This window comes from Brachyistius frenatus, unplaced genomic scaffold (assembly GCF_029030835.1).
Source record: "Brachyistius frenatus isolate BFR_SWC_R1_liver_20210118 unplaced genomic scaffold, ASM2903083v1 Contig_45, whole genome shotgun sequence".
NCBI classification, from domain to species: domain Eukaryota; kingdom Metazoa; phylum Chordata; class Actinopteri; family Embiotocidae; genus Brachyistius; species Brachyistius frenatus.
Window position 1 is genome coordinate 2681594 of NW_027210644.1, and position 22822 is coordinate 2704415.

The 22822-nt window shown below is 38.6% G+C and overlaps 2 protein-coding genes across 4 annotated transcripts in view; one reads left to right on the forward strand and one right to left on the reverse strand.

Moving 5' to 3' along the window:
• The first annotated feature begins 562 nt into the window (after nt 1-562).
• LOC138623663 (uncharacterized) lies at nt 563-4351 on the forward strand. 3 transcript variants are annotated; one of them, XM_069703319.1, is made up of 8 exons: nt 563-666; nt 892-918; nt 1008-1301; nt 1532-1813; nt 1917-1991; nt 2492-2596; nt 3393-3433; nt 3521-4351. In XM_069703319.1, the coding sequence occupies exons 1-8, from the start codon at nt 633-635 to the stop codon at nt 3611-3613; spliced, it is 951 nt and encodes a 316-aa protein (XP_069559420.1). In that variant the 5' UTR covers nt 563-632; the 3' UTR covers nt 3614-4351. The 3 variants fall into 3 exon arrangements, with proteins under 3 accessions (XP_069559420.1, XP_069559421.1, XP_069559422.1); XM_069703320.1 differs by having other exon boundaries at nt 2495-2596; XM_069703321.1 differs by lacking the exon at nt 2492-2596.
• LOC138623666 (voltage-dependent calcium channel subunit alpha-2/delta-3-like) overlaps nt 4141-22822 on the reverse strand; it is a 32554-nt gene continuing 13872 nt past the window's right edge. Inside the window, exons 8-39 of the mRNA XM_069703333.1 lie at nt 22188-22248; nt 21914-22064; nt 21686-21760; nt 21495-21584; nt 19524-19637; nt 18318-18396; nt 16228-16361; nt 15741-15758; nt 14230-14301; nt 13443-13523; nt 13283-13357; nt 12271-12354; nt 11896-11967; nt 11735-11796; nt 11572-11639; nt 11065-11110; nt 10854-10951; nt 10669-10762; nt 9215-9310; nt 8971-9092; nt 8283-8360; nt 8132-8193; nt 8012-8056; nt 7868-7930; nt 7458-7528; nt 7274-7349; nt 6972-7012; nt 6445-6500; nt 6169-6286; nt 5908-6020; nt 5630-5712; nt 4141-5056 (exon numbers count right to left, since the gene is read on the reverse strand). Of these exons, the coding sequence (XP_069559434.1) occupies nt 4964-5056; nt 5630-5712; nt 5908-6020; nt 6169-6286; nt 6445-6500; nt 6972-7012; nt 7274-7349; nt 7458-7528; nt 7868-7930; nt 8012-8056; nt 8132-8193; nt 8283-8360; nt 8971-9092; nt 9215-9310; nt 10669-10762; nt 10854-10951; nt 11065-11110; nt 11572-11639; nt 11735-11796; nt 11896-11967; nt 12271-12354; nt 13283-13357; nt 13443-13523; nt 14230-14301; nt 15741-15758; nt 16228-16361; nt 18318-18396; nt 19524-19637; nt 21495-21584; nt 21686-21760; nt 21914-22064; nt 22188-22248 (2591 nt within the window). The 3' untranslated portion in view covers nt 4141-4963. The remainder of the gene's footprint in view (nt 5057-5629; nt 5713-5907; nt 6021-6168; nt 6287-6444; nt 6501-6971; nt 7013-7273; nt 7350-7457; nt 7529-7867; nt 7931-8011; nt 8057-8131; nt 8194-8282; nt 8361-8970; nt 9093-9214; nt 9311-10668; nt 10763-10853; nt 10952-11064; nt 11111-11571; nt 11640-11734; nt 11797-11895; nt 11968-12270; nt 12355-13282; nt 13358-13442; nt 13524-14229; nt 14302-15740; nt 15759-16227; nt 16362-18317; nt 18397-19523; nt 19638-21494; nt 21585-21685; nt 21761-21913; nt 22065-22187; nt 22249-22822) is intronic.

Here is a 22822-nt window from a genome sequence, read left to right on the forward strand (position 1 = left end):
GCCAAAGTAGGACATATTTGGATGCAACACTAAATGGCTTTGGATTTACTGAAATACAAACAATGATAAACACCAGTGCGGAATAATTCTGGAGAAACATGTTCCAAATCAACTCAGAATAACTATACAGGGATGCAAAATGACTGCAAACAGATCCAAAATGACTAGGAACAACACGGCTGCTTTCAGTTTGGATGTGTTGGTCTTATGTTGGAGGGGTGGGGGGCCTGTGTGTCATAAAATATATCTGGCATCTTTTGTCTCTGATTAGCTCAACAAAAAATGTTCATGTTTGGATTATCTGTTCTCTACATCATCAGCTCTGCCATATTTAGATAAACAAGCCAATGTGGGAAAAATATAACAAAAACTGAAAATGACAAAAAAATAAAACAGCAACCCGTTATTTTTAGATAACAGGTTAAGATTTGAAATAAATTACATCTAAATATAAAACATACTCTAAGCCTTACACAACTCGACCACATGTGCTTTTTCGCTTGTCTAGTATCATTGCTTTCTGTGGTTTTCCTGAGAATAAGAGTATAACATGTAAATAACGTGTGAATGTCAACGTCAGATAGGTTTAGTCTTTGGAGGATTTCTTCAAAGCCACAGTATTGAGCTTCATCATGACTGGACTGCTGCTGTTTGTCATCCTCATCTGTAAGTTAAACCTCTGATCTTTTCCTCATGAATGGTGTCCCTTACACACCTAATTAGGAAAACTTAGGAACACATGTATTATTATCTGCAGGATAGATTGACACACTTTTACATTAGATTGACAGAATACCACCTTAGTTTTAATCATTGATTAGTTATTATTGCATCAATTTCAATTCTTAACTCCAATTCAATCTTCAATTTAAACTGTTGCTTCTCCAACAGATTCTTTTTTCGAGATCGAAGTAAAAGGTTGGTCCCTGAGCCTAATATTCGTTTTCATGATCACCTGTATAGCAATTATACATATTAAATACACGTGTTAATCTCTAACTTTTCAGCCCTTCTTCCACCGAAACTGACAGTTAGTAGGTCGGTGATCACAGAGACAGAGTCAGTCACATTGAGCTGTGAGGCACCACCATCTGTTTCTGTGTCTAAGTGTCATTTGTACACTCTAAGTGGAGGAACTGAGAGAGACGTCTCCTGTCAGAACACACTGACAGGAACTGAACTGCTGGAAATGGCAAATCGCAGATCGCCTGCTGAGATTAAAATTAACTGTTTATACAGAGCACAGCAGCCTGAAGAGTTATGGTCTCCATACAGTGACATATTTTCCATCACTGTACAAAGTAAGTGACTTTACTCACATTTACTAATGTTATTATATCTTGATACAAAATCAGCACAAATAAATGTACTGAATTTTAAGTTAATTTTAAGTGTGTAAGAGTGCCAGATTTTATCATAAAAATACATTTATTTTTATTATTGTTGATGAATCCCACCGCGGGGCTGCATAATGCTATTCAATTTATCTTTAGAATGTGTTCAAATACATTTTCAAATGCTTCATTTTCAGCTCCTCTTCCTCCTGAACTCACAGTGAATCCACCAGTGGTCACAGAAACAGACTCCGTCACACTGAACTGTCAGACTCCGCCATCTGTTTCTGTGTCTCAGTGTCATTTCTACACTTTAAGTGGAGGAACTGTGAGAGAGTTCCCCTGTCAGAACACACTGACAGGAACTGAGCTGTTGGCGATTGCAAATCTCAGCTCACCTGCTGAGGTTAAAGTGAACTGTTATTACATTGTCAAACATCCATCTCCATACAGTAACCTGTCCTCCATCACCATTCAGCGTGAGCGACTGTTACTTTCATCTATTGATATTATTATGTCTTGATACAGTATCAGAACAAGATCAATTTCATAATATGATATTCAGGTTTGAATTTGTTTTAGGCACAAACCAAAAAGAAGAAAGAACAACGTATGTGACAACCTTCTTTCCAAGTGAAATGTCACCCACTGGCAGAGGTGATGCAAGTATCCTAGTATTTATTGGTTTGATTGTTTTGAGATGCCTGAACATGTGATATAACCCATTTACTTATTTATATTACATATTACAATATCAAATCCTATGATGAACAACACAATTATTTTAAGTTGGTTTTAAATTTGACAAATGTGGTATTATGTCACACTGTGATGTCGCAGAAATTGTGACCAACATCACAGAGGATGAGTTCCCATTTTAATCTGACGTCAGTCATGTCATTTACAGTAAAATGACTGTATGCCTGACTGCCAACACTTTGTATTCTCATGTTGAATGAGCATTGCTCCTTTTCAGTCTTTTTCATGTGTTCACAACTAAATTCAGACAGTAACTTTGTACCAAGAGGAAAGCAATTTCATTTCCCCTATTATTAATGTGATGTACAGTTGTATTGGTGGTACTGGAGATAAAACACTTGCACACTGCAAATATCATCCATCTAAGAAACATGTGTTTGGCCTCTGTTGTTCAAAAGCAGATACACGGATATGGAAAGTGGTGGTGGTTTTGGCTGGTTGTGGAGTAGCTATGGGTGTCATCTTTCTGGGATTCACGCTTGTGAGGAATCAACGAAGAACTGGTGAGAACTATCTTGATCTGTTTTCCTAAAATAAACAACAACCTGAATTTATTTTGTTTATCTATTTATATCCTTCCTTTTAAACTAAACTTTTAAAAGTTTACAGAAAAATGATTTTTTTTTTTATCAGTTTAACACTGATTTCAAAAATGTCTCTAAGCACCTCAGGTTGCATTATTACAATCATTGCATCTTGATATTTATGGTTTAAGGATTTATGCACAAAAACAATTTACCTTTACTCAGAGTGTGACGAGATGCAGTTGTAGCTTGTGGGAAATATTGGATGCCAGTTCAGTTTTTTCAGTTTAATAACAGCTTACACAACGCACTGCTACCGAAACCACAGTTTCAATAGTTCAATAGACCTGCATCTAAAATTAAAAGTAGACCACCCGCGTGAGAAACAAGCTCTGCACTTAAAATCTTCCATTGCTTGACATTTTCTTTTTTTGAACATGAGCAGCTCAGTGTGATCATAGATTAATTAGAATTACTTTTTAGACAAGTATTTTTCTTTTAGATAAAATATGAGATTGATAGCTATTGAAGATGCAGTACATACAGTCCACATCCTGAGGTTTCTTGACTGGTTATACATATGCACACATATAATTGTGATCACTTCTGTCCCTCCTGCAGAGGAGGTCCTCTGTCCTGAAATCTTAAATGTGATCAACATGACTGAATTCTTTTATTTAACTTTGAAAAATATATAATTTTATAAAGAGAACTTTAACTGTGCCGACTTTATTGAAAATAATCATCTCAGTGGGACTTTCCTTCTCAATTGCAGGTGCTGTTGAACCAAACAGACAGGAGCCTCAAAACAATGAAGTAAGTCTGACATGAGGACATTAAACCCATTAAATCTATTTGCCATATATGTTAATGGATGATGCAGTGGTGTTATTTCTTTTCCAGCCTACCCAGTACAAATTGTATTCCACCATCCCTGATGAGCCAGCTGCATCAGCCATGAGGGTGGTGATATACAACAAAGTGGAGGAACATTGAAACACAAACTTTTTTCATACTGTAAAGAGGAGAAAAGCAGACAGCCTAAAGAAAGGTCCGTTCTAGATTGGATCAGCTGGAGTGACACGTTCTACGACTATGCAGCTGTGACTGGCTGTTTGGATTGATTAGAGACAAGTAGGGGGAGTAACTGAGACATAACACAATCCTAACCTTAATGCTCCCACAATGTAACAGCAGGCAGAGCGTCCCTCCTGCTTATCCAAATTATATCATTAAACCAAAAAGTTTCACCAAAGTTTTTATAGCATGATACATTTTTAAAAGCATAGCTGGTGTTCCATACTTCAGCTCTTCTCCTATTTGCAATTTTTTTTCTGTTTGATGTTGAAAATATTTTTTGTAATGTGATTTATTTTGTCCTCTAGGACTACGCACTGACTATGCATACGTAAACGCATATGCATTTGCAACCCCATGCTACTTTATATACATTCACACACAAACTAGCACAAACTAGCATCACCACATCCCCACACACTTGAGAAAATAGCACAAGGTATAAATGAAGGAAAATATTTCTTTGTATTTATTCATTAGCTTTCCTAAACATGTGGTTAAGAGTATGTGGTCACCGTGACAAATTATGGCTGAATACATCAATATAACATTCCTTGAACACACTGCTGAATCTTCATCATGCATCTTTAGCTTTGTCTCAAATGTCTAATGCTTTAAAACAAGAAACTGGTCGAATAAAGTTAAAATGTTGCCTTGTCTCGGGTATTTTACATAATCCTTTGCTGACACCAAAAAGAATTTAGTAACAAAATCAACTTAAATGATTTAAAGATACAGAACTATGGCACAGTCAATTCTTTTTAGCAATTGCTATACATAGAAATCACTGCATTCTTTTCACAAAAGTGCATTTTACATTCTGCAGACATTAACTTAAAAAAAATTTCCCCACACAACAAAGAAACAAACATTTAATATCTTACTATCATCCTTTGCACAAAGGACTCGTTATAGACTTTGATGAGAAAGACCTGTACTCTTAGATATTGGGTTTTCACCGTAGACTTAATTTTTTTTCCCATCAATCAATTAAGCAAACATTCAGAACATTATGACAATTTGTCAGTGGCGTAATCTGCAATGCTCTGAGCAAAGCCAACAGGCACTCATATTATTCTCATTTTCTTTTGTGGTTTCTGCATTAATGGATGAGTCTCAGTGCTACTGATAAAGATTTTGTCTTAGTAGAGTGCTGCCTGTTGTGGAGGTATGAGCAAATTCATTTCTATTTGGCCATGTTCTATATGTGTTTGTAAGCATCTTCTTGTTGAGTTAGTCCTTACTGATGACCAGTTTTTCTACTGATGGTCACCTGCTGATAGTCGCTGCAATCAGAGGCAGCAGAGCTGCTGTTAGAGGACCATACAGGCGTGTTGCTGAACCACACTCCATGGCATTTTCCTGTGGAAGAAATATCCCATTGTGATACATATTACAGTCCATGAGCCTGACATTTGGACATATTGTTGAGTGTGGCTGTGACAGTTCTGAATATAGTTATATGTTCCTGTTAAAGTATAAATGCAGTTTATTACATGCTGGGTCTTATTTTTGTAGCCTTCATTATCATTTTTAAAGTTACGAAGAAAACCAAGCACATGTTGGACTGACTTATTAATTCTTAAACTGCTACATCGTTTACATCAGTATAAAAATTGGAAAGTGTAAAACAACAAACCTATTTCTGTGCAAGGGTAAATAAAGCACCTATCAGCAACTCTAAAGCTGACTAATCAACACATTATATGTTATACTTACAACATCTAGAGAGTAAAAATGACAAGGTGCTGTTATTTGATGTGTCAGACTACGTTGTATTTCTTGGTAGAGAGAAGTAACTTAATGGAGTTTTTTCATCACCAAGATATAAACTAGCACAAAACCTGGACTGTTTGTTCCTGTACTCCACTATCAGTTTCACTGTGTACATGTAGACAGAAACACACACTGTATGCAGACAACAGGCTCTCATACCTCAGGGTGGAAAGGATGACATGATTCAGGCTTCTTTCTGTCCTTCTGAAACTTCAGTCTGTCACATTTTAGTGACTCATTGTGTTCAAAGGCGTCAAGGAAGTGAACATGTTGCTAAGAAAGAGCCTCACTAACATACATCTCGACTCACTTCACCCAATGTAAAAACTTAACCCTACACCCAAAACATATAGTTTTATAAGTAAACAGGTCAAAATTTAAAATGAAAAAAAAGTTTTACATCCATCACACATTTGTGTTTCATCCAGAAAGGATATACATGATCTCGATGGGATGCATGGTTACTGGAGGAGCACTGCTGCAGTCACATTTATGGTCCACAACCACCATGAAGAGATTGCTGCTGGGAATCTGCTGTATGACGAAAGACCTGTAACCCAAACAAAGACAGATAATTCAAATGTTATAAAATAAATAGTGGTAGACTCAATAGCTACTGTTTAACTTATTTAAATATACATACAGAGGGTGATTATTTGATTTACTTATTAACTGTTTACATTGGCCTAAATCAGTACCTGACACAACCATCACAGTCAATGTTGCCTGTTGTTTCCTTTATGGTGCGTTCTGACACAAAGGCTGGATACTCTGTATCACATGGTACCATCATGGTTTTACCTCGAGACCTCTGAGCTGAACGTGAGACAGAGAAAAGTTTAAGCTGAACCACAGATGCTTGATAAAACCCAGATGAACAGAAGTTTTCATTTCTCACCCTAGTACTTTCACACATTCACTTCTCCTTTTCACACATACAAACACACACGATCATGATCATGAACAATAGTTACCTTTCACTGAAAGATCGATATTCCACCAGCTGTACAAGTTAAATTCTAGAAGAAATCTGAGAAAAAAAACACAAACATCAAATACAGACCAGTGTTTGTGGTGACAGTAATGAAAACAGAATGATTAATGTTAAACACAGATAGACTGTTTGTAGTTTTTAAAGAAGCAATGTGTAGCATTTAGTGACATCTACTGGTAAGATTGTAGATGGCAACCAACTGAACACCCCTCATCTTCCCCTTCTAAGCATGTTAGAACATGTATGGCGGCTGTGAAATTACTTAAAAGGTCCTTTTAAGAGCCAGTGTTTATTTTGTTCCTTCAGGACTACTGTAGGAACATGGCTCCATGGAAAAGACCCCACTTTTTATATAGATATAAAAAAGCTCATCGTAAGGAAATGAAAACACTATGATTAGTAGTTTCAGTTAATTATACACCGATGAAAACATAACTATTAATATTATATTCCATTTCTGCCAATAGAGCCCTCTAAATCCTACACACTGGACCTTTAAATTCTTACATGACAAGTTCAGTCAGGAGCCACTTAACCACAGTAAAAGGCTGAAAGAGAGAAAAGCATTTATTATTAAATTATTTTTAGTTGTTTAAAGGTCACAATTCATTTTCTAAAACTATACACTGATCTGTCACCAGTGTGCAAACATTGTTAACCACAAGCTCTAAGCTAGGTACTGTGGTCAATGCTGATGATTTTAAATGAGGTCAAAGTGAAAATGTATTGTATCACAGATTATCAAAATGATCTCTCAGGATTTCTCCTCATCTAAATCTACCACTTTATGTTGTCTTTTGCACACTTACATCTGATAGAGTGCGTGCACTGTCGCTGCTCCCAGCATAGTCTTTGCAGAGGGCCTGGTAGTCGTACAGCGTGATCCTGCAGCACAAACAGCACAGCAGAGGTTGGAATAAACATCAAATATGACATGAATAACAATAATAATAACAGTTCAGGCTTCAAGAGATGTTATATTGTGTCTCAGACCTTCTGAAGGATCCCATTTGGAGAAGTTTGTTCATAACAGCACCCTCCACCTCTCCAAAGAAGAGCCCTGTCTGAGAGAGAAGTTATGTCAAAGCACGCTTTGACTAAAAAGTCAAACAATTGTCATTTTACATGTATTCTATGATGCATGACCTCCTGATGTGACCTCTTATAGTATCAAATCTAAGCATTACTTAATCTCTGAGATTTCCTGCAGTGTAAATTACAAAGCAGACTTTTTATTTCCTCTGTCCTCTTTTCTGTTCCTCTTCCATCTTTCCTTTTGTAAGAATAGTGTTTTTCAAGACAAAATGAAAAACCTGGAGAACTGAAGCAAGGAGGGTTTTAAAAGGTTTAAACGATTCTGTTTTTTAAAGTTTTATTCATAGATGTACACTTGCACACAGTACCTGAGATTGTTCTTCTGTAACAAGAATGAAGCCATTGTTGTCAATGAGATAGCAGTTAATATCCTGTGAGAGGGAGGAAAAAAAATTACATTAACCAAAACCTTTCAAAAACTGAAGCAGTCAGACTCGCGTGACCGTTCTTACCTCATTATCACAGCTGATGCTACATTTCCCATCCAGGGCCGTACACTAAGACAAAACAAGAGTATGTTAGTTTCACACAAAGTCAGGAAGCTCATGTCACAGTAGTGGGTGTGTGGTTACCTGTCGGCAGGCTGTCCAGAACTTCCTCTGAAAGAACTCAAGCTTCATTTGGATCCCCACAGCTGAACACATGACCAAACAAAAGCATTTTTTTAACAAGAAATGGAGCGAGAAACTGTAATGATATAAAAGAAGGTTTAGAGGTCCTTACCAGCAACAATTGGAGACTTTCTGTCATCCAGGAGCTGAATTGCCGTGCTGGCCAAAACCACACTCTTATTTTCTAAAGCTGGAGAGAAGCAGAGAATAAAGTCATTACATTTTCAGCTCACTAGATGGCGGTCTTTACTCAGCAGCCTCAGTCAGCTGGATCAAAAAGAAACAGCAGTACCAGTTCATTACTTTACAGTAATGGAGTTCAGTTAGAGCTTTTTCTACAGCAAGATGACTCCAATATTTCTGAAATGGGTGCTGTGATAGGACATTTCAGGTTATGATGGCAAAGCCTGAGTGGATGCAGCCATTATTAACGGAGGTGAGGTGGTAAATGTCCTGTAGAGGGAAGCTGAATTCTCCATCCTCCAGATAGTAGACAGAACGTGAGTCACATTAACTGCAGAAAAGCTGTGAGGGAGCTGAGCTGTGCTGCACATCTGACCAGTAAAAACCACAGACCATAATAGACAGGAAGTTAAAATGCTGAATGACTCGCAACCAGATGAATAACTAAAAAGTACAGTGCGTAATGAAAAATGAATGCAAGATACAGAAATTAAGCAGTAGAAATTATGCAGATAAACTCATGTTCTGTATAGTTTTGTACAGGCTCTGACGGATGATATTTTCCACTTCACAGTGCAAACATTAAATGCTGTGATCACAGGTTTTGTTTTTTATACCTGTGCTGAAGGGGATGGAGTAGACAAATGTACCAGGGACCTGCTCCGCCGCTCTCTTGTACCAGAGAGGAAAGTGATCTGCATTAAACACCCCCTCCTTGTCCTCCGCTGTCAGGAAATCTCTGAGGAAGCACATAGAATGAAACTGAAGTGAAGAGCAAAGGATTAGATTAATCAAGCACAATCACGGCCTCGCCTCGAGCTGTAAGTAATGATTAGAGAAATGTTGAGTAGGGGCGCTCACTGATTGGAGAGCTGATCTGCGCGTACAAACAGGTTGGTCCTCGACAGACCAGTACGTGTACCCAGGAAAGCAATCTCCACTCCTTTGTCTGAGTTCCTGTTGGTGTAAAAAAAAAAAAAAAGTAAAATGTGTGCACCTTTTTTGAGTAGTTACCCTGAATATTTGTGACTGATACAATGTCGCATGTACGTTTCTCTTTTAAATGTTTGTATTCGCACATACATTAATGCAGTGAGACTGGGTTGTTGCTTCTATGAGGAGACTAAGCTCTGCAGGTCATGAAACTGAATGGTGTATAGACGAAAGTTCCTGACGCATCTGATGTAGAACTCATTTATGAGGTACATTATCAAACTTGCTTGCTTTTTATTTATTCATGTGATATTTGTCGGACATAATTTCTGGTCCTGTGCGCTTATCATGATGTTTGAGGCTCTATAGGCTAAATTATTAATTGGGTAATAACAAAATGATAATCATTAGATCAATTAAAAAAGAGAATACACGATGCATAGCCAAGTATACAATTGTGTCACTTTAGCCAGAAGATGGCACTGTGCCCTTTCGGGTGTCCCCATGCAAGCAGGTGTTACAGGGGAGCTGACACAAAAGCAAACAGAAAGTGAAGACCTGCTGTTTCTGTTAGCTCAAATGCAGAAGTGAAGAAGAATTTAAGTGTCAACCCTACAGTTGTCAATACACTCGTTTATGCATTACATTATGCATTGGTTCTATACTGGATTTCTGTATTGAGTCTATGCACTGTCAATCCACTACAGTTATGCAAAGTTTATGTAATACGTTTATACACTGAACCTACGCACTGTGTTTGTATGCTGGGTTAGGGAAACAGCTTGACTGATTTAGATGTATTCAGGTACTTTCAGTTAGCCTACGATTTGTACAAACCTACATCCATTGATTAAAGCTTGATGTCCTGTGTCAATTGAAGTGCACCAGGTCACATACAAATCAAACATTATAATAGGATTCAGAATATTGAAGGTTACGTTGATGTAGAAATGTCTTAGCCTCATATGTTAGTCATATATTTGTTCAATAATTTTATCTTCTGCTGCCAGCATTACTTTGTCCCCATCAGGTTTCAGCTGAAACCTTTAGCTTAAACCTTTCATCTAACAAATGGTAAGACTATAGCACTTTAGCATCCATTAAGGATATTAAAGTCCGCTAAATATGGTGTTGAGTGAAACTATTATTATTTTTTATTCATGTTTAATTCTATACACACTTAAACATAGATATTAACAATAGGTTACATGTAGCATGACAACTTATCAATATTTACAAATGCAAACTTGATAGGTGATTGCAGGAACCCTCATTAATTACATGATTTACAAGCATCTCGTGGTTTAATAAATTGCGACTTAGTTTTACCTGTAAATGCAGACTGGGAAGAGGAACAGGAAGTGGTAGGAAAATGTTCTTACTCTGACTTGTTGAGAGCCAACCCAGTCCAGTAGGCCTCCAGTGGGGCAGTGACCACAGCATCAAATAAGACCTCCTGGATCAGCTCTCTGTCACCTACAGAAAGTAGAACATAGAAATTGATTTGAGATTTCTCCACAGATACTTGTAGTCTAACTGTTGTAGGTCTGACTCAGGTGTCTCTTACATTTCAGGTGCGGTCTGCGGGCCGTCATGAAGAGCTTGATGGCTTGAATCTGTGTCAGGTGACGATGCTCATGCTGCTCCTCTGTGTTGCAGTAGGTCCTGCGGTCCAAACAGAGTCACACTGTTAGAACACAGGCCTCAGGATCCCCGATGAACACAGAGGGGTAACCTATATAACGCATGAACTCCCACTTCTACAGCCCCTGTGTTACCATTCATCTGCCAGGGCGACATCTGGCTGTTCCAAATCACGGAGCCCTGAAAAACACAAGTCAGTAACGCTTCAGCAATGCCAGCCTGTCTGGACTGATACACTGAGTGTGTTAACATGTGCACAAGTACTCTGGTTATGATTCGATATGTGGAGTAACCTGGCAAAGTGTTGCTCATGTAAACATATTTTCCTTCTTTCCGAAACCTGGATATACTCCAATAGAAACCAAAAGACTGTAGCATGTAAATATCTTATCCACATTGTTGAACATTCTTTGTTGGGAGAAAACATTGTTGATCAGAAATCTACATAGTGTGTATACATAGCTAGGTTTTTTTTCTGTTCCACCATATCCTGAAAATGATCAAAACCTGGATAAAACACAAAACCAGGACACTAATGTGAATGTAAATACACTCAGTAAGGCTTCACACACAAGACATTCAGAGTGACACACCTTTATGTATTCACTTTCACTTTAATCAACAGAGTTGGAGTGACATACCTGCTTCAACTGATACATTTCCTCTGAAGAAGTACTTCCCATGACCCCTTGAGAGAGCTACTCCAACACTGGAGGCACAAACAGAGAAGAGCATACACCTGAGTCACAGAGACATAAACTGACAGAAAGTCATTTAGGAAAGGTAATAAAACTTTTCTTCCACCTGAATGGAGTTCCTTTGATGTCAGTGTAGTAATAGTCATTGTGCATCTTTAGCACCCGCCTCTAAAAGGAGAAGAAAGTCACTCCTTTAGTCCAGAGACGACAGAGAGAACAACCGTCATCTGATAAGAAGACACTAAACAGCTTTATCTGCAGCCTTACCCCTCTATCCACAGTCTTCTTCACCTCCATAGAGAAAGTCCCTGTCCTCCTGTTCACCATAGCATTGCGTAGCTAAAAGATAAAGCGCACATCGAGGTGCATAGAGTAGGGAGGTCGAGGCTGGATCAAGCAGTCTGTCAGTGCTAGACTTTAAAAACTGAGCAAAATACTGCGATAACTCTTAGATTTATTTAATCTAATAGAAGCCTTTGCTATGACTGAAGTATTGAATTTATAACTTCGTTACAGTGTGAAATAAAGTTGCTAAATCACAAAATATTGCAGATTCAAACACACTTAGACCTTCATATTGTACTTAATATCTAAAATAATGGAATCTTTTCAAACTTTCAAATTTTTGTTTTTGGCACATACAATGTCATCTTTGTCTTCCCACTCCACCTCAGATAGATCCACGCTGCTGTAGTTTGGCTTCCTCCTCTTCTGACCCTGCTGATACTGCACAAATGAACACAATGTACACAATTTAATGATCTTTTTAGTGTAGTGAGCTTTATTTTGACTAAAAGTTTAACCACAGCTCAAACCTGTCAGCTAATCTAGCCTGACACAACTGTCAAATCTGCACGTGACACATAATTTTCAAGTATATGAACCGGATATCAAGGCAATAAATCGATTTAGAAATGCTTTACTGTAATCTGTCTTTTGTGTCTTTCATAATGAAGACTTACACTATGCTCTTATTTTTCAAGCGCTGTTATGGAGCTTTAAATGAGTAATTATTTAACAAATCGACTGTGAAATTAACACTGTCAGGTAAATTAAAATTAATTAATAAGATTGATAGAAACTCCATGCTCAAACAGGTCTACATCAGTGCATTAAAAATTGTACATGTCAAACTCTGCTACCGTATGTAGTCCGGCTCCACATTAAACAACAAGTCAATAGACTACAACCACAGCACAGTTTTAGCCACAAAGAGACACTCACGAAGAACCAACACAGACCAACACACACAGTTGCACAGAGAGGGATAGCACTAACACTGGCACACACAGATCCACAAGCACAGCCATAGCTCCTGAGGAAACCAGCGGTCCCAGGGCGAGCGGCTGTGGTCTCTGCCAGCGAGTGTTAAGTTACCTCTGGGAAATCTCAGGCCAGCCAGCCCTATGAGTGGCCTTTATCCCTGCATGCATACATCAAAGGAAAAGGTGGGGATTACAGACTATACGAGCCTATGTAGCCTCCCAACCAGATAACACATTTGTCTCTGTGTGCCCGCATGGGAGGTGTTCAGTTAATATTTTGGTTATATATACAATAGCATGGACAAAACCAAAAGGAAAAACAGGGTAAAATCAGGGAATGCAGTGACTGTTCAGGTGTAAACATAACATTAAGATCATAACCGAGTTACCAAAGGCCTGAGGTCCGGATGTGTCAGGATGTAGCCATTGTTTGTGATGGCAAACACATATCCATGGATCCCTAACTAGAGACAGAAAATGAGATACTTAAGGCAGAATAAAAAACGTGCATATGAAAAAATTCATTTTGTACAAGACAGCTGATTGTACCATATGTTTGGGGATGAGCTTCATCAGCTCCTGCAGAGGGATGTCTGTTCCTACAACCCCCAACAGAATACCCTGGTTCTTCTGCATGAAAAGAATCAAAAACACACAACTTTAGATTCAAACTGCATTAAAATTCACTTACTCTACAGCAGCAGAAGATCTTTACTTAAGTTAAAGTACCAATACAACAATGAAAACAATAAAAATAGACATTTAAGCACAAAAACATAACCGAAAGGTACTCAAAATATTGCAATTACTCATTGCATAATTACATAATACATTGATTGTTGTTGCTAATCAATGTGTAATGCTCACTTTACAGCTGCTGGTCAAAGGGTGACAAGTATGAACAAATTTACAGTTGCAGTTGGGTAGTTTAGTCTAGTGGGCAATGGCCCCTTCAAATGCTTACAAGATCTAGTCATGAGATAATTAATGGTAAGAAAATAACAGAAAAGAAAAATACAAAGTCCTGCTGGATAAATTTGTTTGTTGTGTTTTAGGAAATATTTATTAACAGTCAGAAATTTAAAGTGCAAATTTCTCTTTGATAGAACTTTTAATAACTCAAACACATCTGAAACAAAACAAGAAGACACTACTTCTTTTGTGTTCACAAGACAAAAATAATGGGAGCCACTGATTCTCTCTATGACAAAGTTTTATGTCAAATGTTAATTAAATGTTGATCAGAATAACTAGTAACGACTTAGTAAATAACTGGCATCTGTCAAATAAATGTCGTCAAGTATAACTGCGTAAAATACGAAGTATATTCACTCACCGTTTCATTCTTTGTGCTGAAGACAGGCATGGCTACGGTCGTCATCAGACTCGGCCCTGATTTGTCCTTCAACTGAAAAGAAAGGGGGACATTTTCAACTGATAAAGGCTAGAAACCCCATTGATCCCACTGAGCTGACTGCCAACATGCTCTGTGATCATGTTTTTAAGCATCAGTCAAAAGAAAAAGCTTCACAGAAAAATATTATATTTTCACTTGATACACTCATACACTTTACATACACATACATATTTTAATTACCAATCATAGTAGATTATTTTCATTAAAAAGACAAAATAATTCACGAGATTCAATTAAAATATCCGCAGAGGAAAAAGAAGAGCATGAGTTTGGTTTGAAATCTTCAAGACTAGACTAACTAAGACAAAGGTCTCTACAAAATTAGTTACAAAACAATGAAAAGTGGATCAATAGAAATACCAGACTGGTTTTGACAGAGCATGTTTGAATGCGGCATCTCAATAAGGTCTTTTAAAATTACATGTAAATATGACCCTGGTCAAAGCCTTTCTGTTGTCGGACCTGAACCATGTGAGGCTCCTGTGCTCAGGAGGATGAGGGCTGACATAATTAAGCACATGAGCTCTGTTAAAGTAGGTCTGCTATTCCCTCACCCTGTGAGTCGATGCAGCTGAGTGTGCCTGTGTCCGTGTTTGTGTGTGTGGTTGATGTTCTTTTGTGTATGTGCATGCATACGACGCAAACGAGCTGTGAACTGCTGTGTGTACAAGCTGGCTTGACAAAATGAAGAATTGAGGGTGCTTAAATTCATCACAACACACAATGGAAGAGAAAACGGGACTGTTTTAGTCACACACACACACACACACATACACGCGCACACACACACACACACACACACACACACACACACACACACACACACACACACACACACACACACACACACACACACACACACACACACGCACACGCACACACGCACACAGGTAAACCCATGCTGAACCAGCTCCATCTCTCTCTCTCCCTTTTCTCTCTCTCCTTCTTGGTCTCCCCTCCAATGTCAGTTTTATTATGGGCTTTAGGAGATAAAGTGCAATGATCCACAGAATGATGAATGGTGTGTCTGAGGCTGAGATACAAGAGCACACACTCCAGAGGACAATCTCCCAACCCTTTTGTGTGAGTGTGCGTGTGTGTGTTTTAGTGTGTCTCCATAAGAAGTAATGCTTCTCCACTGTCCCTCAGAGGGAAGAGCCTCCCCTCACTTCAGACTTTCTGAGAAATATTGATGCACAATGTTGGAAATAAGAAACAATAACAGGCTAATTCTTAACCTCTCTGGTCACTTCTACTTTTATAGTATGACTCAAATTTGCTGAGTCTGAAAGGAAACCTTGTATTTCCTGACAACGATCCTTTTTCTGGTACTACTTTAGAACTATCCCTGCAATGTCCGGCCAGTTCTTATACAAGACAACAAATAAAACATCCAGATTAGATATAGATATATAGATATAGATATTTACCTTATGAGCCTGGGAAAGCTGATGAGAAAGAAGAGACATAAAGATTGAATCGTCAGTGAGTTAAAGTCTCCACATTCTGCATTGACTTTGTGGACACAGATGTACAGTCGGGGGAAGATCCATTCAGATTAATGAAGCTCATAATGAGGAATCATTCCAGCAGCATGAAGAGTAATGATAAGGGAGCAGACCTGCACATGTGCACACTCGACATACGGTCCAGGGATGGACAAAAAAAACATGAACAACTCACACTATCATGTTATGCAGGATGGCAACACAATAAACTTAAACCTTAAAAGGCATCTGAGAGTGGAATCAACACCGTAATGTGTTGACAAATGTACTGGACTGCATTATGCTATGGGAGAATCCTGGTATTCTGTCAAACATGTGTTCGCACTAGCATACAAATGTATACCAGTAATATAGGCTATTAAAATAGATACAGCTCAAGAAAATAGTTAAAGCTATGTAACATACTTACAGCACTGTCCACGTAAGCCTCAGTCCACACTGTGTCGTGCTCGTGATCGATAACCTTCGGGCGGCTCATTACGTGAAGATACCTCATCACATTCTCCTGAACATCGGCTAAGGTGGAGATCTGACTAAAATATCCTGCAAAAGCACAACATTAGTGTGAAACCAACAACCCTGATTCCAATTAAAGCATACGCATCCTTCATATTAAGAGCATTTCAACATGTATTTGGACCATTTAACATTAAAATCGAATTAGCATCTCGTGTTTGTACAGTCAAGCTGCAGTTTAAATCCATATTTGACCAGAATTATAACATATATGTAGTAAAGACTTTTAAGGAATCTGAACCTTAAACAAAAGGTTGTGGCCAGGTCAGTAGATAATGCTTCACATATGGCTGTTGCTGCTAAAATGATACAAATTCAAAAACGAACACGTTTTCAACCCGGCAGCCCCGAAGACCAATAAAGTCACCACAGTTTGAAGGTGGACACCCAAGATTAGTGTCACCAATTCAGTGTGCAACCAAATTTGAAATATGGTCATAACATCCTCCTCTGTTCCTGAGTTATGGCAACACATTTACAAGAATGGGCCATCTTGAGTTCAAAGTGACCTTTAGCCATCAAAATGTAATTAGTTCACCTTTGAGTCCAAGTGAACATTTGAGCCAAATTGAAAGAAATTCCCTTCAGACGTTCCTCAGATATCGCATTGACAAGAATGGGACAGTGCCTCCTGCATCGGCTGTGACTCTGGTGTAAAATAGTGATATTGCGTGATAACAACATGAAATACTCCATCACAAGTCTAAGGTCTGCATCCACAATTTATATTGTCTTATAGAAATGTACTATCAACAACCAGAGCCTTTAGACAAACTGAGGTCAAGAGTCCAAGATCCCCAATGCATCCCTTACTTCTTTTGAAAAGGTTTGAGGACCAAACAGAGGTTTTGAAACATTCACCTTACTATTAAATGGTATCTTCTGTGAGTGTGAATTTTCTGCGTAAAACCTTACATGCTGCCCTAAAATAGTAAAATACTAAATCTGAAAAGCAGTACAATTTAAACATAAGGCATCTAAAAGTTCTGGAAGCAGCCTGTAAAATACCCACCATGAATATGTTTTGAAATAAATTTCCTTCCAGGTAACTAAACACCCCCAAAATTTCCCAGAATTAACAAATTACCAAGAACATGACTTTACTGTCCTCAATTGTGGCTTACAGGCATGTCAGCAAAAATGTATCAAAAATAAAATTGGTCATTGTGCAGAATGGCCTCTCCCTGATGCTACTGCATATATATTGTATATTCTATACTAATTTATTATTATCAATGACGCATTAATGTGCAACAATACTAAATTCTAGGCTGGTGGAGATAATTCAAAAGCTGCTTTGTGTAGGATGTAAATATTTCTGGCTTTTACTGGCGGACGTCTAAATTAGCATCAAATGGAAATTCACTAAATAACCAGAGTACCTTAAAACTGTGTTGAAATACGCTAATGTATTTCATTACTTTCTACTCCCGCTAATGTCCCTTACATTACTGGACTGCAATTCCCCTGCAGCTTGTTTCCGCTTAGAGCGACACAGGAATCGTTTGACTTGGTTTCAGCTCCTGCTGTTGCTGACAATGTTTCACATCGGACATGTAAGGTTATTTCACAGCGGGGGTCTGTATGGGGAAGAAGGTTTGGGGCTTGTCATTCCACAATCCCTCTGTGATCTGTTTTCCTGGCTGTGACTTTCCCTTCCAGAGGGCACTCATCCAGAGCGTTGACACGTGGGAGCCATCAGCAGCGAGCAGCCAAGAGGTAGACACTGACAGGAAGAGGGATTAGTGTGGATTGACCTCTGACCCCCCCAAGTGCCACTTCATTGCCTCTTGGCAGAAAGAGTCTGAGCCAGCACATGAATGCATGCACAAAAGCACACATAACACACATACACGGCCAAACCACACAGATAGGTGCACATCCTCAATCTATCATATTAGAGCACAGAAACGTCACATCAGCCCCCGTTCATGGCTCTGATACGAAGCTGTCTTGGTAAGTGTTTATCAAAAAGTGTCCAACCTTTGTTGGCACAAGCCATCCATTTAAGGTTATCAGCAAACGCAGACTCTCGGCCAATCAGGTAAGGGAATATCCGCACCTGTTCAAAGGACACATGGATGACAAAGGTTTCAAAGATGGAAAGATTAACAAGAAAACATGCAAAGTGATGAGTCCCCTTAGTACTTCATCTTCCTGTCCTGATTCTATCTAGCTTCAGAGCAAGAGGTAGCTATATGGTTTGTGTAACCTCATGAGGAAACCGTGTTCAGCTATTTTTCAAGCTTTCTTTTTTTTTTTTTAGCTAATCTTTTTCAATTGGCATCTTTGTAATTTGTATTTTTTTTCAGTTGATGCAGTTAAATAGTTAAATTCAATCAAATTTTCTTTTGCTGGTGCGTGAGGGCATGTGCTACTGTCCTTTTAAAGAACACTGTGTGACACTTTGCCAGACCTGTACGGCTCATTGACTCCAGATGCTTTGCTTAGCATAAAGCATATAGAAAACACTGAATGGCTGCCATATAGCAGCCCTGAGGGTGTACGGGAAGGGTCGGGGTGGGGGTGGGGGTACCCTGCCAAACACTGCCCTGTGCTCTGCCAAACACTGCCAACACACATATGCTTGATAAGACTGAACAAAAGCCCCTGAGCTGTTGCTTTTATTGCTCTGTGAGCAGCACCGCAGTTAATTTCATTTCAATTGCATTTAGGTCTTACAAAGAGAGCCTAACAAAAGATGATAAATCCAGCATTGAGTCCAGGAAGAAGTGAAGGGAGACCACACCAGTGGGGTACGTGGAAAAGAGCCGTTGAGATCGAGCTGCTTGTACATGCAATACCCTTGAAAGATGTTAATTTCCAATGTTTTATTCCATATGGGGGAAATATTGCTCTGTAATGCATCAACACATCAAAAAACGAGATATTGACATGGAGTTCTGAGAGGTAATGAAGTAAGAAACCTATCCTTCAAAACATCAGACAGGAGCTGCAGCTGGCATGTAGTATCAAACAGTACATCTATCCCAGATGCAGGAAAACTACAGAGCAAGCAGAAAATTCTGAAAAAAGGTACGTAACATTGAAAATGAGGAACCCTGTGGAACAGAGAACAGTGAGAGAGAGAGAGAGAGAGAGAGAGAGAGAGAGAGAGAGAGAGAGAGAGAGAGAGAGAGAGAGAGAGAGAGAGAGAGAGAGAGAGAGAGAGAGAGAGCACAGACTCACTTTTCTTTCTGGCCAATTGTACTTTTCAAAAACGTCATCATACATTTCAGTTGCCCCATCAGTCACGAGCATTATGGCCTGGCTGCACACACTGCCACGTCCAGTCTGATTAAACTACAGAAATAAGTAAGGAGAAAGAAGGAGCACATGAGGATATACATAATGTAAAATCAAAAATCAAAAAAGCTCCCTGTTGTTATTTGTACATTAAATAGCCAACAATTATGTCTGATCATGATGTCTCTGAAGGTATAAGTCACTAAGCTACAAATAATGTTTAAATAAGTAAACCTGAATAATGTGGTGCTCTGTGTTGTGATGCCAGAAGATGCAGTGCAGCAATTAAGTGGTTTATTGACCTGTAACAATGTGAATGTGGGAAGACACCAGAGAGTGTAGTGACACAAACACAGAATAAATTCTGCTGAGCACTCCTGCTCTTAAATCACACAGGCTGAGCATCAGAAGGCTTTCAGAAGTCTCTTTCTCCCACTTACAAACAAAGAAATATGATCATCAACCTCTCGAATATGATAAAACGATTTTTTTTTTTTCCGCTCATAATATGAGTCTGTTCACAGCAGACCTTTTCACCTGTCAAAAGTACATCATGACAGTGTGACACACACACTATCAGGAACTGAAGCTGCTGATTTGATCGTTTTTCATCTGTGCTTTAACATGTCAAAATGTCTTCTGAGAAAAGGGCCTGTGAAGAACTCAGTTCAGAGTGGTCGGTCCTCGCCATGCCTCGGAGGCTGACTGACAGGCACGACAGCTCATCTAGTTCACCTGGACTCTTCATCATGCTCTCTCTGCTGCTGTATCTCCTTCTTTTGCTAGCCTTTTGTTTGAATGTGTATTCTCCTATTTGTTTATTACTGTAAGCAAATATGAAATATCCATTTTTAAATAGAGGTAATTACTCAAGATAATCAATTAGGGGGGTCATTATGTAATTGATGTTGATCAAATCTAATTAATCCCAAACCATTGCAGCTGTAAAGTTAAATCAATGTTCTCATTCTCAGAGAAAAAAAAAACAGCCATCAATATTATATATTTTGTGATGGTAAAATATCTAATTGTAAGTTTTTGTGGTTCTTGTCCCTGGTCTTTTAGAGAGAGCAGTCTGTATGTTTTGTATCACAGTACTACTCATTCAACTGACCAGACTTGACAGAAAAGCTGCTGCTTTGATTTGGTCCATGATAGTCTGCATTTTGACTTAATTCACCGGACAGCAGCGTAACAATGAGTTTCACCAGCAGGCTACTGGCTACCTGATTACCATATTCATTGCGAGGCTTTAATTAATCTGACAAATGCAGAGGTAAAAGCTGTGCTCCCTCAGCTTCAGCGGCACAGCCAAAGCTCGCCTGAAAACAGGGAGATAAAAGAAGTGCGGCGTGGCTCCTGGCCTTATCTTCTTTGTGTTCCAATCAGCGACGTTATTAATCATTGACATTAATTAGAGCCATTAATCACGCTTCAGAATAGATGTGTCTGTGTTTGGAGGGCGGAACGGGGATAGCACTGGAGCGTTTCGCAAAGCGACACACCTCCCAAATGCCCAAGTATATTTGACTAGAGTGTTCTACTTTTTATGATTAGCTGAGAACATGCAGAGTGTTGTACTTGAATTCTTTCTGCCACTGAAAACAAATTTGGCTTGTAAAATGAAAGTTTTCCTTCTGTGATGGTCAAGTGGAGCCCTTGAATAAGATAAGAACTAAATGTATTTGTGATAATTGAGCAAAGGCACAAATTCATTACTTTTATGTCAAATGCATCGATAAATAAATGAATCCTTTTCTTTAAAATTATATATATATATCAGCACTGTCACATAATCAGTAAACAGTAACTAAGACGTTGATCTGCTTTGTGATACATTATTTCAGTGGAATATAGACTGAAAAGATTTATGAACAGATTTATAAAGTCTCAGTTTACTGTACTGGAACTTACATCATTCAAGATTGTGAATGCTTCGGTCAGAGCTTCGCCCAGCAGCCCAATCCCTTTGGCAAACAGCTTGTCCAGATGTTCACGGAAATGCTGACAGATAACCACATCAGTGGAAAATAGAGGTTTTAAACGTTAATCGCGTTCAACCTGATGTGATCCACATACATTCATCAGTTTGAATAAGGACTCACGTCTTTATTGTTTCTGTCAGCCCGGACCAGCGTACCATTCAAACAAGGCTCCACATAGTGGATCTCCTGATTATACTGTAGAAATATAAATAGAATTTTGTTTATTAAAGATGAATGAGCTCCAAATACATAACATATCAAACAGAAACATCTAAAAAAAAACGTCATCATGAAAAGGAACCAAGATGACATATAAGCAAAAAACAACGTTTGGTTACTAAAACTTACTGCAATGATGTTGAAGAAGTCATCATCTCCCAGTGTGTCTAATATGGAGGAAACAGTCTGTCTGGCAATGGTCAGCCTCAGTCCCTTCATACTTCCACTAACGTCAACTAAGATCACAACATCTTTGGGAGACGTAGCTGCCTGGATGTACCTGTGAATATGGAGTTAAATTACACACATCCTTACAGTAATTACATAGGAATAGAAAACTAAATCATTTCCTGACAAACTATAGGATGGTCAACAATATGTTCTCAGGTATGTGGAGGCTTACCACTTCCGATTTCTGCAGTCAAAGCCAATAACGCCATGCTCATCTGGATGCCACTTTACTCCTGTAGGGTAGTTAAGGGAGGAAATTAAGAGGGGGGAAAAAAAGGGACATAAAATAACAGTGTTTCACAGAGAAAAAAACACAAGCACGGTGACACAGAATATTTGATATGTAAGAGTAGGCCATCAGTAGTACACAATATGCCATATACTGTTCCATGTAAAGATGTTTGACAACTTAAACCACATGGAGTCACCAGATTTACTGTATGCTTAAGAGAGTGTGGGCACAAACACAGCGTAACTAATTTAGGACCTAATGCTTTAATTTGATTTTGAGAGGTTTATTTAATGTACGCATTGAATTAACCTAAGCAATGAATCTGGTGATGTATATATTAAATATTATATATACTATATATTAAAAAAACAATCATTTTCAGAAGACCAAAATCAACAGCAAATTTCTCCTCCTAACAAGTATTGTCTGTGTATCCAAATCTCAGTTGGCCACAGAGCTCTGCTGCTCTCTGAAAACTCTTTAAAACACATCACTGAGCCGCATTGTTGCAACACATTCCTTCATTATGATGAACACACTAACTGTTGTTTATCTTTAGTAGGTCCAACATTCAC

Excerpts from the sequence above, each read along its gene's own strand:
- LOC138623663 (XM_069703319.1), top strand. The coding sequence starts at position 633 with ATGACTGGACTGCTGCTGTTTGTCATCCTCATCT. Across the intron at positions 1,302-1,531 it reads ATTTTCCATCACTGTACAAA|CTCCTCTTCCTCCTGAACTC; the intron begins GTAAGTGACTTT and ends CTTCATTTTCAG. Across the intron at positions 1,992-2,491 it reads AATGTCACCCACTGGCAGAG|CAGATACACGGATATGGAAA; the intron begins GTGATGCAAGTA and ends GTTGTTCAAAAG.